Source organism: Staurois parvus, unplaced genomic scaffold (genome assembly GCF_062004578.1).
Source record: "Staurois parvus isolate SC_StPar_1 unplaced genomic scaffold, SC_StPar_1.0 ptg001510l, whole genome shotgun sequence".
In the NCBI taxonomy this organism is placed as follows: domain Eukaryota; kingdom Metazoa; phylum Chordata; class Amphibia; order Anura; family Ranidae; genus Staurois; species Staurois parvus.
This window is the reverse complement of record NW_028319306.1, coordinates 1-19,103: the sequence shown is the minus strand read 5'-3', so window position 1 is coordinate 19,103 and position 19,103 is coordinate 1. Positions and strand designations below refer to the sequence as shown.

General features: G+C 43.6%; 1 protein-coding gene across 1 annotated transcript in view; it reads left to right on the top strand.

The window, feature by feature from the left end:
• LOC149435438 (tubulin gamma-1 chain) overlaps positions 1-12,544 on the top strand; it is a 319,259-nt gene extending 306,715 nt beyond the window's left edge. Inside the window, exon 10 of the mRNA XM_089662652.1 lies at positions 12,323-12,544. Within this exon, the coding sequence (XP_089518778.1) occupies positions 12,323-12,529 (207 nt within the window). The 3' untranslated portion in view covers positions 12,530-12,544. The remainder of the gene's footprint in view (positions 1-12,322) is intronic.
• The last annotated feature ends 6,559 nt before the right edge of the window (positions 12,545-19,103 follow it).

The following is a 19,103-nucleotide window of genomic DNA, read 5'->3' as shown; positions in this document are numbered from 1 at the left end:
TGCTTCCCTAATCGGATTGACCTGTGAAGCCATAGCTGTGCGATCTCTGGTTCTGACGCCTGCATCCGTGGTTCAAATTCAGAGATGAATTTTTCCCACCTCCATGCGTCAAATGTACCTTCCCGGGGAATTTCCCATCTGGTACCCTTCGACCATTTATTCCACCTTTTGAGGGGTTCTGTAGACTTCCCCCTCAAACTCACCTTCATCAGTTGTGCAGCTGTCCTTACCCTGAAGAGGGCTGGTTCCCCCTCTCTCTTCATGGACTGACTACTGCCCATCGTGACTAGTCACTGGTATATTATCCCGCGTCCGGGTACCTGTTTACCCCCTGGAGCACTCGGTGGGATCCTACCGAGAGGCCTGATTCCACCACTTTCCCAGCACAGCGTAATTTATGTGATACTTATCGATCACCCGAAGCGCATCAAGTGGCGGTCAGACTGAGAGCACACCTCCCACTCCCACAGCGCAATTTATGTGATCCTGACCACCCGAAGTGTTTGTGGTAACCAGGCTAAGCGTTACACTTCCCTGGACCGCCCAGTCGCACAGCGTAATTTATGTGGTTCTCATCACCCACTGTGTTTGGCAGGCCACACCGCACAATGAGGAAAGTGGCTTTTCTCTCCCTGCACACAGTAGCTAACACAAGTCAAAACAAAAAGAGGGGTTCTTGGATGTTACTTAGGGGTCACTGGTTGGCCGGAAACCTGCTAACTGACCTTTAGGAAATTTGTGTAAAGAAAAAACTTTCCTAATACACACAGAAAAACCTCTTTTCAACCTGAAAAACCGTTAAAAAGGACAAAGTGGATCCTTATGAAAAACACGGGACATTTCACAGTAAAACAATTACACAGAGGTAAACCGAAAAACTGCGCCAAAAGTAACCTTGTTGCTGACGCAAAAATCACTCATACCAGCACCGCTAAACGATCTGCGCTACACACGCAATCTTCGCTGCAACCACCTAAAACCGTTTACACAAAAAGTCTGCTGGATGCGAAACACGCAACGCAGCAGCTTTAAAACAAACCCGCTTTACAATAAGGAACTACTTTTAACAAGAAAAACACAAGAAAAACATAATCACTATACAAGAAATCTATGTGCAAAAACCCAGACTTCACCGCGCTCACTAAATGTGGAACACGTGAGGGAAAAACTCGCTTAACACACTTTAAATTGGCTGGCAATACGCAAATTTAAAGCTAAAAGCAAACAACTTAAACTGTAAAAATTTAGATTAAAAACACAAAATGGGTCAAATGCATATAGGAAACTTCATGCACATTGCATAGAGATTACTGCACATGTGGTACTCAACAAAATGGCCACCAAACAAAAGGAGCACATGTGGTTAGTCAAGAAAATGACCCCCCACGGAGGAGCACATGGTAGACACTAGAATGGCCCCCCACAGAGGAGCACATGGTGGACACTAGAATGGCCCCCACAGGGAAGCACAGGGTAGAAACTAGCCTCAAAATTGCCTCTAACCTCTTACATAAAACAGACATTTGGACAGAACATACACTGGACAATTGCACAACAATATGAAGTACACATACAACACAATTTGGCACAATCACAGAACAGACATAAAACACCAACATATCACACTAACATGCACATGTAACAGAAAGGACCCCCTGCTGCATGCTTGCTGGGAGCAGTAGTACCACAAAACATTGCACAGACTACATACACACAAAAGGTCTTACAACAGTTAACGATTAATCTAAGCCTTTCAGCACTGTAATAATTACCTCACGTGGAGGGGGGTAAAGCAATCACCACAGTACCTACAACCCACAAATACTTACCTAACACTATGCAACAACTTTTACCCGCTAAAACATATACCCGTTTAATTTTTGGTTGGAAGATTTTTAAACTTGACCAAATCCAGCCAACCAAACCCACCCCTCTGCTGCTCTCAGCAGAGACAAACCCTTGTCTTTCACCCACAGATCAAGATTTTAGGACAAAAAGGTCCTTGCTAAGCGGTAATTCTTGTTAGCTAACAGAGAGCGAAATCAGCCACACGAACACGCAAAAAGCGATCCTCTTAATGGCAGAGAGACCTGAAATGTGCCGGCATACTTTTTGCTAGTTCATGATGGCTCATTCCCCCTTGTACTCGGTTAGCTATGCAAGAATACGCGTTAGTATCCACCAGGCTCGCCAAACTGTCTTGGAAATTCGCTTTAACGAATTTCTCCTTACCGTGAGTACTCGCAGTTGGATGCGCAGAAATCCCCCATAAAGCTGTGTGAATCTCGCTTACCACGACTGCAGTTAAACTACACGATTCCTGCCCATCCAACTACTTTAGCTTCTGTTGAAATGTGGGTGTTTGGAGCTCCCTATACCTGGAAATGATCACACGACACCTTCAGGTTGATGGTTGAATTCACATAAGGGCAGTTTTCATTCTCCCCTCTGGTTTTATTACAAATACACACACGCCCCCCCCCCCACATGAATAAGGTCAAACCCCTCCCACAGAACAATGCAATGGGGAGTGCCTATACACAGGATGTACATTCCGATTGGAGCATAGCCTTTTCTATTATCTGTCACTGGTCTTCCCCCATGAGCCTTCTGTGGTCAGCAGACTTCCTCCCCTTCCCATGAGCCCTCTGTGGAGAGCATATCTCCTCCCCTTCCCATGAGCCCTCTGTGGAGAACATATCTCCTCCCCTTCCCATGAGCCCTCTGTGGAGAGCATATCTCCTCCCCTTCCCATGAGCCCTCTGTGGAGTGCATATTTTCCAGCTCCTAGCAGTATGTCCATTCTCCGTACAAGCATTCCCTAGAAATATCAGTCTGTACCTGGATGGGCCCGATACGATCTTTATTAAAACACATCCATCCGGATACAGTTCAGATTGGTAATGGGTTGTAAGATATGCATAAGCCTACACGTGGAGTTCACACCGCTTGGCGCCTTGCGTTATGAAGCCCATGTGGTACTATGCTGCTGATATGTGGATACAGGCCCGCGGTCTACTGACAGCGGCATTCGCATCGAATGCCGTGGTGGTATACACGCCGGTCTATAAGCGCAGATCTGCCATCTCATCCATTACCGAGCTGAGTACTGTAATACATACATTGTACATGCGCATGGCCCAATTGCAGCCTTCAGAGCTTTAATTAAGCCACACGAGAGACATATGAATAACAAGAATATATGACACATTTAAAGTTCGACCAACAATACAAAATTTCCATGACATGATCTGTCTCCGTGTGCTCTCTCTCTGCGGTTCTAGTTAATCACACTCCACATATAGGAAGTAGAAGATAGAAATATATGAGAAGTAGCAAAAGCCACTATGTGGTGGTTCGACCAGGGACAGACATGAATTTCGGGTGAGGAAGAGTTGGCCAATAACATTGGGGTACAGATAAGGTAATCCAAATGGGCAAAACTATCATATGGATGTGACCAGATCATGTAGGCTTTGGACCCCGCATTGTGACCCCGCCAAGAATATATTAGTTTAAAAGAGTTTAGGAAGCGGATTACAGATTTAGTGAAGGACTTAGAGAAGGTTAAACTCTGCTTTAATCTAAATTTTATCTAAATTAGTGTGTGCAGTAAGATTAAAGTCACCTCCTAAAATTAAATGTGAGGAGTAGTAGTAATCTGAGATCTCAGAGAATTTCTTAGTTACCTGGGATTCATTTGGCACGTATATATAAGCTATAGTCATAGAAAGTCCTTGTATAAAGCCTTTCAATATTAAAAAAAGAATATCCAGGTCTATAAACATGTTGTGCACCAAAAATAGGAGTTACGAAAGAAAATAGCTACTCCATGGGACTTGGTTGAAAAGGAGGTGTAGTAAAATTGTCCATAAGATGTGTCAAAGAATTGGGGATGATTCAAAGAGTGTGCAATGTAAAAGAATAATGTCTACACCTAAGCTTTTGTAATGGCGGAAGACCTTTGTGCGACCAAGAAAAAAAAGACATAGACATAGCAGCAGAAGGAGCAAAACTGCTCTGAGCTGAGCCATATCCAGGTTCCAGAATTGAGTAGGGGGACCAAAATGCAGAAGTGGAGAGACTCTGCATTTTTAGGATCCGTGTTCTAGTATAGCTTAGCTTATACATGAAAAAAGGTAAATTTATACCAGAATCACTTGAATGGGCAAAGTCTATCACTGCAGTTTTTATAGGCAGCTTTTAAGCTAAGATCAGATGGTCCACGAAGTCAAAGTTGTATAAAAAGATGTGCCCAGTTCCAGAGAGAGTGGAGAGTAGACGTAGGAAAACAAAAAAAAAGGCGGAGGAGGGGTCTAGTAAAATATTCTAAGAGCCATTTCAGAATATGAGAAGTAGTTCTAAAAAAATAAGTAGTATGTAAGATGGGGTGAGAACAAGCAGCCAGACCTCTAAAGGGTTGTCGCCATGTTTTGTTTGTGGCTAGGAGGAGTAGCCCAAATAGGAGATGGAAGTGGCGTAGATAGTTGTCGCAGAAGCAAATTGGACTCAAGATCCAGTTTTACCAGGAGTTCCTTGTCTTCTGATACATTGAGTACAGTGTAAGTAGTGTCATTGTGACTGCTAGTTTGAACAGGAATCCCTACCTTTACATAGGGGATCGAAAGTTTGGGCACCACAGCTAAAAATTTGTATTAATGTGCATAAAGAAGCCAAGGAAAGATAGAAAAATCTCCAAAAGGCATCAAATTACAGATTAGACATTCTTATAATATGTCAACAAAAGTTAGATTTTATTTCCATCATTTACACTTTCAAAATAACAGAAAACAAAAAAATGGCGTCTGCAAAAGTTTGGGCACCCTGCAGAATTTATAGCATGCACTGCCCCCTTTGCCAAGCTGAGACCTGCCAGTGTCATAGATTGTTCTCAATCATCGTCTGGGAAGATCAGGTGATGTCAATCCTAAAGGTTTTAAATGCCCAGACTCATCTGACCTTGCCCCAACAATCAGCACCATGGGTTCTTCTAAGCAGTTGTCTAGAAAACTGAAAATAGTTGACGCTCACAAAGCTGGAGAAGGCTCTGTTCGGAATGTAATTAAGAAATGGCAGTCATCAGGAACAGTGGAAGTTAAAGCAAGATCTGGAAGACCAAGAAAAATATCAGACAGAACAGCTCACAGGATTGTGAGAAAAACAATTCAAAACCCATGTTTGACTGCACAATCCCTCCAGAAAGATCTGGCAGACACTGGAGTTGTGGTACACTATTCCACTATAAAGAGATACTTGTACAAATATGGTCTTCATGGAAGAGTCATCAGAAGAGAACCTCTTCTACATCCTCACCACCAAAATCATCGTTTGAACTTTGCAAATGAACATATAGACAAGCCTGATGCATTTTGGAAACAAGTTCTGTGGACCGATGAGGTTAAAATTGAACTTTTTGGCCGGAATGAGCAAAGGTACGTTTGGAGAAGAAGGGGCACAGAATTGAATGAAAAGAACCTCTGTCCAACTGTTAAGCATGGGGTTGGATCAATCATGCTTTGGGGTTGTGTTGCAGCCAGTGGCACAGTGAACATCTCACGAGTAGAAGGAAAAATGGATTCAATAAAATTTCAGCAAATTTTGGATGGTAACTTGATGCCATCTGTGAAAAAGCTGAAGTTAAAGAGAGGATGGCTTCTACAAACGGATAATGATCCTAAACACACCTCGAAATCCACGGGGGATTACATCAAGAGGCGTAAACTGAAGGTTTTGCCATGGCCTTCACAATCTCCTGACCTCAACATAATTGAAAATCTATGGATAGACCTTAAAAGAGCAGTGCGTGACAGACAGCCCAGGAATCTCAAAGAACTGGAAGACTTTTGTAAGGAAGAATGGGCAAAGATACCTCAAACAAGAATTGAAAGACTGTTGGCTGGCTACAAAAAGCGTTTACAAGCTGTGATACTTGCCAAAGGGGGCAGTACAAGATATTAACTCTGCAGGGTGCCCAAACTTTTGCAGACGCCATTTTTTTGTTTTCTGTTATTTTGAAAGTGTAAATGATGGAAATAAAATCTAACTTTTGTTGACATATTATAAGAATGTCTAATCTGTAATTTGATGCCTTTTGGAGATTTTTCCATCTTTCCTTGGCTTCTTTATGCACATTAATACAAATTTTTAGCTGGGGTGCCCAAACTTTCGATCCCCACTGTATCTGCTGCGAGTAGTCTGTAGAACAGATGTTTCATTTTTCACCTGCAATATAGGGTAGCTGGAGAGATATCTGGGAATATTTTAATCTTCATGCCATCCAGTTCAATGTTTGTAGTATTTCTGGAAGCACGAAGAACATCAAGATAGTCTTTCATGTAGAGCAGGGGTCTCCAAACTTTCTAAACAAAGGGCCTGTTTACTGTCCTTCAGACTTTAGGAGGGCTGGAGTGTCCAGTAGGAGTAGAATACGTCCCAGCGTCAGTAGGAGTAAAAAAAAAATTGCATAGCTTGTAGTCAGTGGAAGATAAGGAATAGGAGGAATAGTGTCCAGTCATTGGTATTAGTGGGAGGAACAGTGCCCCATCATTGGTATTAGTGGGAGGAATAGTGCCCCATCATTGGGAGGAATATTGCCCCAACATTGGTGTTAGTGGAAGGAATAGTGCCCCATCATAGGTGTTAGTGGGATGAATAGTGCCCCGTCATTTGTATCAAAGGAAAGAATAGTGCCCCATGCTTGGTATTGGTTGGAGAAATAGTATCTAATTGTTGATATCGGTGCCCCATAGTTAGTGTCAGTGGAAGAAATGGTGCCTTCTTGTTGGTGTCAGTGGGAGGAATAGTACCCTGAGGGCCGGATAGAGGCAGGCAAAGGGCCGCAGTTTGGCGACCACTGATGTAGAGGATCACAGGGCTTATCAAGGGGGTGGTTTGAGTCGCAGAGCCCGATTAATTTTATTGCAAGCAAAAGAGGATAATGGTGTCTCAGGATTATGGAGAAGTTTAGAGACAGCTGGCAGGAGCTCTGTGACAGTTTCCAGAATGCCCCAAAGCTCCGTTGTTGCTGCGGTTTTGGTTTCCCAAATCCTCCACCTAAGACTGGAGGCATGAAAAGTTTTCTGCAAGAGTTTCAAATTCTTTTCATAAATCTGTGTGTGCCAACGATAAGTCATCATGATTGGTTTCTAGTAAGTCTGTACGACTGCCTAGAGCTGTAATTTCCTGAGTGAGGTGGTCTTGTATAGTTCTGACTGAAACTTATCGGCAAGCTTCTCATACATGATTTTTAATCTAGCATCCAGATCAGTCTTTATAAGCTGTTGGGGGTACTCACAGTCTTTGTAGTTATCACTGGAATTGGACTGTGTATTGCCGGAGGCTGAGGAGCCTTGCCTGGCCCATCTTCTGGCATGTTTCTCCTTAGTGTGCAGTAAATATGTGGTTAAAGTATGTCGTGATGGGCAACCTTGACCCTTCTTATCCATTAGCATGCACACAGGTGTCCCACAGGGGTGCGTAGTGTTTTCAACAGGGTTTGGTGCTGAATGGCTGAGGAATTGGCTTGTTTCTCTGAGTCTGGCAGAGCTCACAGGAAGCTCCTATAAGTTTAAGTCACTATTCTTAACAGTGTAAACTACACTTGCACCACACCACAAAGCTGTGTACAAATATACAAAAGAGGTGAAGAAAAAAATTAATTGGAAAGGAGTACAGTGGTACCTCGGTTTACGAATGCCTCGGTTAACGTAATTTTTGGTTTATGAATGAAAATCCATTGAAAATAATGCCTCGGTTTACAAATTTTTTACTGATTTCTTTTCATAATACGAAGTGTATCTCAGTGCTGATTTTTAAATGCAATTTCCGGGTTTTTTTTTTTTTTTTTTTCTTCACTATAGCTCACAGGATTAGCTGCTACTTTCCCTGGAGTTAAAGGAAACTTTGTTTCTTTTAACTTGGGGGAATAAACTAAAATAGAACTTTCTCTCTTTTAGTGGGGGGGGGGGGGATTGACAGCTGAATTTCTGAGCTATAATGAAGGAAAAAAAAGAAGCAGTAATTACATTTAAAAACCAGCACCATAATAAATAAAAAAACGCTGTGGGGTCCCCCCTCCCATCCATACCAAGCCCTTCGGGTCTAGTATGGCTCCCCCAAAATCCATACCAGACCCTTATCTGAGCATGCATCCCAGCAGGTCAGGAGGGAGGGGGAGGGGGGAATGAGCGAGCGCCCCTCCTGAACCATATCAGGCCACATGCCCTCAACCTGGGGGGGTGATTTAAAGCAGGGGGGCTCCCCCCCCCCCCAAAGCACCTTGCCCATGCTGATGGGTACAAGGGCCTCTTCCCCACAACCCTGGCCGGTGGTTGTGGGGGTTTGCGGGCAAGGGGCTTATCGGAATCTGGAAGCCCCCTTTAACAAGGGGGCCCCCGGATCCCACCCACATGTGAATGAGTATGGGTTACATGGTACCGCTACCCATTCACAAAAAAAACTAAGTGCAGTGTGAAAAAAGACAGGACACGGTCTTTGACAAGTCCTTTATTAAAAGAATGTCCCTCGTAATGTTTATCACGATGCCCTCCGCCGACGACCTGAAAAAAGAAAGGAAAAAAAAAAGGTTCCGTTCCCGACTATGGCTTCCAGCCCTCTGCCTCTGAGCTGGCTTGACAGTTCTTAAATATGTAAGGGGCGGGGCCACCCACGGACATCACGCATGTGACCACACCCCATGTGACATCAATGATTATTTTAGTAGCGTTTACTTTTTTCTGACCTCAGGAACGGATTAATTGGTTTTCAATGCATTCCTATGGGAAACGTTTCGGTTTACGAATTTTTCACTATACGAAAAGTCCTGCAGAATGAATTAAATTTGTAAACCGAGTTATTACTGTATTACAAAAGTAGTGCTGCTGCCCTTTAAGAATCAAGCTTACTAAACTAGTGTCTAAATCCATAACCAAAATACACAGACATTAGGTAGCACTGCACATCCCCATACCTGAAGTGATTCAAATTTGATAAATGTGTAATAAATTCTAAACAACCTCAATTAACAACAATAAAACAAATAAAATATATAGAGAATGAAATTAAAAAGTGTCTCAAAGAAAGTCCTCCACATCAGTGTATATTATAGATCACCAATAGTGTTCCTATATGATCCACATAATATCCTTATGCAGTGCTCGTGACCACCACTCCCACTGTGCAGATTCAATGACTCACCATAAATCAGTGCACAATACTTGAAACTAGTGAAAGGCTTGCAAATGTGCATTATCTCTGCACCTCCAAATTTATTAAAACCATATACAAGGGGTGTTCAAATCAAACCGGGACTTTTGAGTTTATATAAGAACAAAATTCAAGGAGTGGAAACTGCATTTATTTTTCGACATACTCCCCTGCTACATTTATACACTTATCCCAGCATTTTACTAATGCCTGGAAAGCTTCAGCATAGAAAGATTTTTCAGTATGCCTGAACCATCCTAGGACAGCCTGCTTCACTTTGTCATTGTGTTCACCGTTTCCACAGAAATATTTGTCTCTTGTGCAATTTCAGGCTATGCGTCGATTATCCAGGAACAGGTATTCCATGCCCTGAATGTTCACAGGAATGACTGTTGTGGGCTAGGAACCACCACGACCTGGATCGTCACTGACGGATGTATGGCCATCCTTGAAACGTTTAAACCATTTAGATGTCTTACTGTGGCTGAGCGTCTCATCACCGTACCGTGCTTGAAGTTGTCTGTAGATATCAGTAGATTTTTTACGCCTTCATTCACAAGAAACTTCATAACCACATGCTGTTCCATGAACACACTAACACTGTTGGCTGTCATCTTGTTTAACGATCTCTGGACTGGCCCACAACGTGTGCAGTAATAGGACCCACTTGCCACTTACTACTTGCGTGTAGTACTGCTACATGCTAGCATCCCTTTTTATACCTGAAAAATTAAAAGTCCCAATTTGACTTGAACACCCCTTGGAAAATAGTCATGAACACTTTATAAAATAATGCCTTCAATAATAAAACCACTTTCCCTGCATGAGCCAGATTAACAGCATCTCACCACAGCTCGCTACCATAATGTCACTTCCAGGTTAGTGCACTTGCATCACTTCCAGTCCTATGTGCGTTAATGCGCTGACGTATGTTTCGGCTGTGCATACTTCCTCATAGGGCCAAACTGCACCCGTCTACTCGTTCGATTATATAAGGCTGCACCAGGAGAGGTTAACCCCCAGTGTGCCAAATGCAAAACAACACATCTGCGTGTTGATTTTTTTAAGGCAGCACCAGAAGTTAACCCCAGGGTGTTAATTTTAAAACAGTGATGTATCACTCCAATCTACAATGTTTCAACTCCAATATTACTCCTGTACATAAATTTAGGTTATTAGAGAGACCGTTATCCAAAATTAAGTTACTTAAATCCAAACTCCAATATAGTATCAATGTAATATTATATAAGATTTTAATATTCACGCTCTTAATTCGTTTACCCCCACTATCTCCTCTATATCCACCCATCCACTTTTCAATATAACATTCACCCCATACAAAGTATATTTCAAATATTAATACATCGCTCAAGTATACTCAGATTAAAATCAACAAGCATATTGAATACATGCCTCTAATTACAATTCTCCAACAAGGCATTTGCATAAACCTTCCCAATTATATATAAAAATGAGAAGGAAGGTAAAAATAAATAACATTATATACAGATTCAAATAACATAACCATATCAACGAGTTCCACAAAAAAAATGTGCATTCAAATTCACCTGTGTTCCCCGAGATATACATTTTGATTCGTTAACCATTTGAGCTTTGCATGCTGATCATCTTGGATGTGAGGCAATGATTTATGGTGAGTCATTGAATCTACACAGTGGGAGTGGTGGTCACGAGCACTGCATGAAAAATGTTTTGTGGATCATATATGGCAACTATTGGTGATCTATAACATACACTGATGTGGAGGACTTTTTTTTTTTGGGACTGCTTTTCATTTCGATATACATATTTTCTGTGTCGTTAATTCAGGTTCTTTAGAATTTATTACACATTTATCTAATTTGAATCCCTACAGTTATGGGGGTTGCATCCCTACCTAATGTCTGTATTTTGGTTTATGGTTTCAGACATTGGTTTGGTCACAAGAAGCTACCATCTCACATTGCACCGAGCATGTGCCCTTGCAAATTATTTTTCATCTAAGCAACATATAAACCAAAACTGGTCTTAAAGGCAATGTTACTTCATGGTGTATTCGACTTCAGCAGCTGATCTTTCTTTTGATGTGCACTCAGCAAAGGAATATAAGCTATCAGTAGACAGCCATGGAATACCTGGAAAACCTTTTGTACTTTACTAATCCCCACGTTAGTACTGTTAAAGTGACTGGCCTCCAGTGTCACTGACACTGTAAGGGCCTGTGTCAAGTGGCTATTAGCTTGTGTCAATGAAATCAGTTTGACATTAGTAACACTTTTGAGATCATTCAGATTTAACTGACAGGCGCATTTGACCCTAAATGCAACAGGTTTTGCAATCCCTTAGACTTGTATGGAAATGCAGCATCTGCTTGAAGTGAACAAAAGCCTGTCAACACAGGGTCTGAAAATGCCGGTCTGTGCCTCTAAGCCAAAGACTAGATGACAGGTGCTTCTTAAAGCGGAGCTCCACCCAAAAGGGGAAGTTTCGCTTGAAGGACTGCTCCCCTTCTCCCCATTAACGATTGGCACCTTTGGGGCGGGGGGAGCGGGTACCCGAATTTGACAGGTACCTGCTCCCACTTATGGTCCGATCGCCTAGGCAATCAGAAGCGGAAGGTGTCCTCCCTCCCTGTAGTCTTTTTGGACATGTGACAGGTCCCAGAAGATTAGAGGACCATTCAAGAAGCGCAGCACTACTCGAGCATGTGCAGTGGGTACCCGGCTGTGAAGCCACAAGCTGTCACAGCCGGGGCCCACACTGAAGATGCCGGCCTCCTGGAATTCAGGACAGCTGGTGAAACGGGCTGCGGGTGACACACCGCGGGACAGGTAAATGGCTGTTTTTTAAATGTCAGCAGCTTTTGTAGCTGCTAACTTTTATTTTTTGACAGGCTGAGTGGAACTCCGCTTTAAGGCAGGCTCATAGAGAATTTGAGGACACAGGCCTCTCGCAGCAATGCACTTAGAACATTCTGACCCTTTATTAAGACTTCAGATTCAGAGTTGTGCTAGACAGTCCTCCACTATCTGATCTCCCTTACTGTTTTTTATTTGTTCCTATTTACTGTGGTGTTATGCATATCTGTATTTGAAGTCAGTTATATTTCTTTTTGTAGGTGCACAAAAGCCTGCAGCGAATCAGAGAAAGAAAGCTGGCCAATTTTATTCCCTGGGGGCCAGCCAGTATTCAGGTAGCACTTTCAAGGAAGTCCCCATACCTCCCTTCTGCACACCGAGTCAGTGGACTGATGATGGCCAATCACACCAACATCTCATCGGTAAGTAAAGAGTGTTCGCTCCTTTTCCGTTGGCTCCAGCTCTAGCTAGATTTTTTCTGTAGTATGCTAATGTGCAGTAAGTCCATCGCAGGCTAATGCTACTTCATTAAAGATAAAGTCATCCTGACATACAACTTTTCCTTTATCGTACAGTACAAGACACAAGCTGGTATTCATAACAGATGGACTGTGTACTGCACCTTGGCTAGTGCCATTCAGTTTTGTTTTTTTTTATTATTATATATATTTTACTAGTTTTCAATGTGTCACTTTACATCAATAAAGTATAAAAATATTTAAAAATAAACCATTTCCTTATATATCTTCCTTCTAAACCCCTTCCCATTCCCTCCCCCTCTTCCCCATTCTACTCCCTAATTTTTTCCCCTTTATCTCCCCGCTCCTCCTCTTTTCTCTTCCCTCTCAAGGCACCCTTCTCCATTTTCCTTTCTTGTCTATCCTCTATTTTTCCCATTTCAGCTAATTTATTTATTCTTTAAATTGCTTTTTAAACTTACCCATTTCTCCCACCTTTCTCTGAACCTCTCCATCCTATTTTCTTCTAGGTGGTAGAGTTCCTCCATCTTATACACATAGTCAACCCTACTTATCCAATCTTTTAATTTTGGTACTTCCTGTTCCTGCAAAATTTAGGTATCAATCCCTTTGCCACATTTATCAAATAAAATGCCATTGAGTTCTTATAATTTTCTACTGTAGTCTCAGTTTTATGGAATAAACATGTGCCTGGCTCTTTCGGGACATCTACCCCCATTATCTCCTAAATTTGATTATTTCTACCCAATACTCTTGAACTTTGGGGCACTTCCACCATATATATGCCATTGTACCCTTCGTACCACATCCTCTCCAAAATAACGGTGATTTATCTATATTTGCTGCTTTTGTGCCACATTTTGATGTAATATACCACCTAGCCAAATTTATAATTAATTTCCACCACCCTCATATCTACAGCTCCATGTGCTAATCTAAATATTTTCTTTTTCTGTTGCTCATCAAACGTTGTTCCAAGTTCCCTTTCCCGTTCCTCTATATACAAAGGAGAGGTAACTTCTGTTTTTTCGGTAAGAATTTTATAAATCCGAAAAGTACCATGTTCCCATGTTTGATTTGTATTAAATAGTTGTTCTAATGGGTTTAAATCCGTCATTGGTCTTAAGGGCTTAGGGAGCGTTACAATAAAATGTTTTAACTGAAAATATCTCCACTTGTTCAATTTAAAAAAACAACTCCTTTTTTTTTTTTTTTACTCATGAAAGGAGCAAATATTTTTGAAATATTTTCCTTCCCTGGAGGGAAAAAAATATATATCTACCAACGGCATCAACATAGAATTAAACTCCCAAACCCTAATTGCATTTTGCGTATAAGTGCTTGTCCTTTCTTCTAACATACAATGTTGATTTGGAAGCCATATTATCTTATCTAATTGTGTCCCACTTAATGTGTTTTCTATATTCACCCAACTTTTCCTCGGTGCATTATATGTCCAATCAAAAGTGCGTGAAAGTAACTCTGCATGATATTTCTTAAGTGTCTCTACATAACACTTCATAGTTTATTCTAGTTTTTTTATTTCCCCAAATGTATCTCAGTATCATTTTTTTTTTATTATTTTAAAATAGGCTCCAGGGAGCTGTATAGGCAGCATATGGAATTTATTTAGGATTTTCAGGATAATTATCATTTTTATCAAGTTTAATCATCCCATCCAAGAAAGTGATCCTGCCGATAGCCTTCTCAATTCCTCTTTTATCTCGTTTATTAATGGGATATAGTTTATTTTATATACAGTGAAGGAAATAAGTATTTGATCCCCTGCTGATTTTGAATGTTTGCCCACTCACAAAGAGTCAATGGTCAGTCTAAAAATTTAATGGTAGGTGTATTGCAACACTGAGAGACAGAATAGCAACACAAAATCGAAAGAAATGCATGTCTAACAAATTATGCACTGATCTGCATGTTCATGAGGGATCTAAGTATTTGATCCCCTGTCATTCAGCAGGATTTCTGGCTACCAGGTGTCTTTCATACAGGTAACAAGCTGAGATTAGAAACAGTCTCTTAAAGGGAGTGCTGCCAATCTCATTTTTTTTTTACCTGTTTAAAAGACACCTGTCCACAGGAGCAATCAAACAATCAGATTCCAAACTCTTCACCATGGCAAAGACCAAAGAGCTGTCCAAGGATGTCAGGGACAAGATTGTAGACCTACACAAGGCTGGACCTGGTTACCAAACTATCGCCAAGCCGCTTGGTGAGAAGTGACAACAGTTGGTGCAATCATTCGCAAATGGAAGAAACACAAAACACCTTGTCAGTCTCCCTAGGTCTACCTAGGTGCACCATACAAGATCTCACCTCGTGGAGTGTCAATGATCATGAAAACAGTGAGGAATCATCCCAGAACTACACGTGAGGATCTTGTCAATGATCTCCATGCAGCTGGGACCACAGTCACCAAGAAAATAATTGGTAACACATTTGCCACTGAACATCTGAAGGTTGCAGAGGAAGACTGGTTGAAAGTGTTGTGGTCAGATGAGACCAAAATTAAGCTCTTTGAATCAACTCCACTCGCTGTGTTTGGAGGAGGAGGAATGCTGCCTATGACTCCAAGAACACCATCCCAACTGTCAAACATGGTGGTGAAAACATTCTGCTTTGTGGGTGTTTTTCTGCTAAGGGAATAGGACAACTGCACCGCATGAAAGAGACGATGGATGGGGCAATGTACCATCAAATCTTGGGTGAGAACCTTCTTCACTCAGCCAGGGCATTGAAAATGGGTCGTTGATGGGTGTTCCAGCATGACAGTGACGCAAAACACACGGCCAGGGCAACAAAGGAGTGGCTCAAGAAGAAGCACATTAAGGTCCTGGAGCGGCCTAGCCAGTCTTCAGACCTTAGTCTGATTGAAAATCTGTGGTGGGAGCTGAAAGTTCGAGTTGCCAAACGTCAGCTACCAAACCTTAACGACTTAGAGAGGATCTGCCAAGAGGAGAGGGTCAAAATTCCTCCTGAGATGTGTGCAAACCTGGTGGCCAACTACAGGAAACGTCTGACCTCTGTGATTGCCAACAAGGGATTTGCCACCAAGTACTAAGTCATTGTTTTGTGAAGGGGATCAAATATGTATTTCCCTCATAAATATGCAAATCAGTGCATAATTTGTTAGACATGCATTTCTTTAGAATTTTTTGTTGCTAGTCCGTCTCTGTGTTACAATAAACCTACCATTCGATTTTTAGACTGATCATTTCTTTGTGAGTGGGCAAACATTCAAAATCAGCAGGGGATCAAATACTTATTTCCTTCACTGTAAGTTCTTTAAGGACGAGTTCAGTTTTATCCCCAAATATTTTAGTTCTCTTTCCCTCCATAAGAAGAATTTCCCTTTTTATGGAGGGAAAGAGAACTAAAATATTTGGGGATAAAACTGAACTCGTCCTTAAAACATTTTTCCATTATCGGGACATTAACATTTAAGATATGATTTTACCTGGTTAATTTTTAAGTTTGACAGCTCTCCATAATATTTCATTATTTTCATTGTTAGGTAATGTCAACCTAGGGTTAGCCACATAGAACAGCATATCATCCGCATACGCTGCCACTTTGTGTTCTATCTCCCCTATTCAGACCCCTTTTTATATCTACACTGTCTCTCACTGTTGTTGCCAAGAGGGGTTCTAATGATAGAACAAACAACAGAGTTGAAAGCGGACACCCCTGTCTTGTACCATTATACATCCTGAAAAACTCTGATAATAAACCATTGACCTTTACTGCAGCTGAGGGTTGGCTATAGAGCATTCTCTCATCTTGGGACCAGTTCCCAAAATCTCCAGCTTGTCTAACATAAAGCCCCAATCTACCCTGTCAAAGGCCTTCTCTGCTTCCACTGACAAAATCAATACAGGGGTTTTTTCTCTTTTCCTTTTCTGTATAAGGAGTAATGATCTTAACCCATTATCTCTTCCCTCCCGGGGACAAATTCCACTTGATCCAGATGGATCCACTCTGGCATTAGATCTTTCAACCTAGCTGCCAGGACCTTTGCAAATAATTTAGTATCCATATTTAACAGTGAGATAAGCCGATAACACATTGGGTCCCATCTTTTCCCTCTTTTTGTATAAGCGTAATATATGCTTGCAATGATTCCTCTCTCATTTCCATCCCATCATCAAATCTTCTGGAAATCTCAGTTTTGCAGAGCAACTCTCTTTCCAGCCAATTAGGCATGCAGGGAACCCCCAGGTGTATTGCACATTTATTTTTTTTTTTTCATTTGTTCCAGCAATGGTTTCAGCGTTCTCCTTCTAGCCAATGTTTCTGAAGATATATCGGCAAAAATCTGTAGATTTACTTCTCCAAATGTTATTACTGGTTTTCCCTTTTGTCTTCTTCCATAGCTCCACAGTATCTTTATAATGATGGAATTGAACAATCCCGTCTCTTGGGTTTCCATTTCCTCTGCTTTGAGCTCTTCCTATTCTGTGCACTCTTATCGATCTCCAGATGCTCTGTTCCTGGTTTATCCATTATCCATTATTATATTGAACATTTTCACCATAATCTCCATGAGATTTTCTCCTTCCGAGGACCCAGGTAGACTCCGTATCCTCGGATTACACCTTTTTGTCTCTGTTCTCCTGATCTTCCAGTTTATATAGCAGACTTGTTTGCTCCTTTCTCATATCTTCCATCTGTTTTTCTAATTTTATTTTTGCTTGAGCATGCTTATACAATTTCCCCTCAGTCTCTTCCACTCGCAACCTTTCTCCCTTTGTCCCTCCCTTTCTCCCTCCCCCCTCTCTATTTCTTTCTCTCCCCTTTCTCCCTCTCTCTCTCTTTTTCCCTCTCCCCCTTTCTCCCTCTCTCCTCCCTCTCCCCCTTTCTCCCTCTCTCCCTCTCCCCCTCTCTCTTTCTCCCTCCCACCCTCCCTCCCTTTCTCCCTCCCACCCTCCCTTTCTCCCTCCCACCCTCCCTCCCTTTCTCCCTCCCTCCCTCCCTCCCTTTCTCCCTCCCTCCCTCCCTTTCTCCCTCCCTCCCTCCCTTTCTCCCTCCCTCCCTTTCTCCCTCCCTCCCTCCCCTCCCACCCTCCCTCCCTTTCTCCCTCCCACCCTCCCTCCCTTTCTCCCTCCCACCCTCCCTCCCTTTCTCCTCCCACCCTCCCTCCCTTTCTCCCTCCCTTTCTCCCTCCCTTTCTCCCTCCCTTCTTCTCCCTCCCACCCTCCCTCCCACCCTCCCTCCCTTTCTCCCTCCCACCCCCTCCCTCCCTTTCTCCCTCCCTCCCTTTCTCCCTCCCTTTCTCCCTCCCACCCTCCCTCCCTCCCACCCTCCCTCCCTCCCACCCTCCCTTTCTCCCTCCCACCCTCCCTCCCTCCCACCCTCCCTCCCTCCCACCCTCCCTTTCTCCCTCCCTTTCTCCCTCCCTCCCACCCTCCCTCCCTCCCACCCTCCCTCCCTTTCTCCCTCCCTCCCTTTCTCCCTCCCTCCCTCTTTTCCTCCCTTTCTCCCTCTTTTCCTCCCTTTCTCCCTCTTTTCCTCCCTTTCTCCCTCTTTTCCTCCCTTTCCTCCCCCCCCTCCCTCCCTTCCCCTCCCTCCCTTTCTCCCTCCCTTTCTCCCTCCCTCCCTTTCCCCCCCTCCTCCCTCCCTCCCTCCCTTTCCTCCCTCCCTCCCTTTCTCCCTCCCTCCCTTTCTCCCTCCCTCCCTCCCTCCCTCCCTTTTCTCCCTCCCTCCCTCCCTTTCTCCCTCCCTCCCTCCCTTTCTCCCTCCCTCCCTTTCTCCCTCCCTCCCTTTCTCCCTCCCTCCCTTTCTCCCTCCCTCCCTCCCTTTCTCCCTCCCTCCCTCCCTTTCTCCCTCCCTCCCTTTCTCCCTCCCTCCCTTTCTCCCTCCCTCCCTCCCTTTCTCCCTCCCTCCCTCCCTTTCTCCCTCCCTCCCTCCCTTTCTCCCTCCCTCCCTTTCTCCCTCCCTCCCTCTTTTCCTCCCTTTCTCCTCCCTCCCTTCCTCCCTCCCTCCCTCCCTCCCCCCCCCCCCTCCCTCTTTCCTCCCTTTCTTCCTTTCCCCCCCTTTCCTCCCTCCCTCTCTCCCTCCCTCTCTCCCTCCCTCCCTTTCTCCCTCCCTCTCTCCCTCCCTCCCTTTCTCTCTCCCTCCCTCCCTTTCTCCCTCCCTCCCTTTCTCCCTCCCTCCCTTTCTCCCTCCCTCCCTCCCTCCCTTTCTCCCTCCCTCCCTTTCTCCCTCCCTCCCTCCCTTTCTCCCTCCCTCCCTCCCTTTCTCCCTCCCTTTCTCCCTCCCCTCCCTTTCTCCTCCCTCCCTTCCTTTCTCCCTCCCTTCCTTTCTCCCTCCCTCCCTCCCTTTCTCCCTCCCTCCCTCCCTTTCTCCCTCCCTCCCTCCCTTTCTCCCTCCCTCCCTCCCTTTCTCCCTCCCTCCCTTTCTCCCTCCCTCCCTTTCTCCCTCCCTCCCTTTCTCCCTCCCTTTCTCCCTCCCTTTCTCCTCCCTCCCTTTCTCCCTCCCACCCTCCCTCCCTTTCTCCCTCCCACCCTCCCTCCCTTTTCTCCCTCCCACCCTCCCTCCCTTTCTCCCA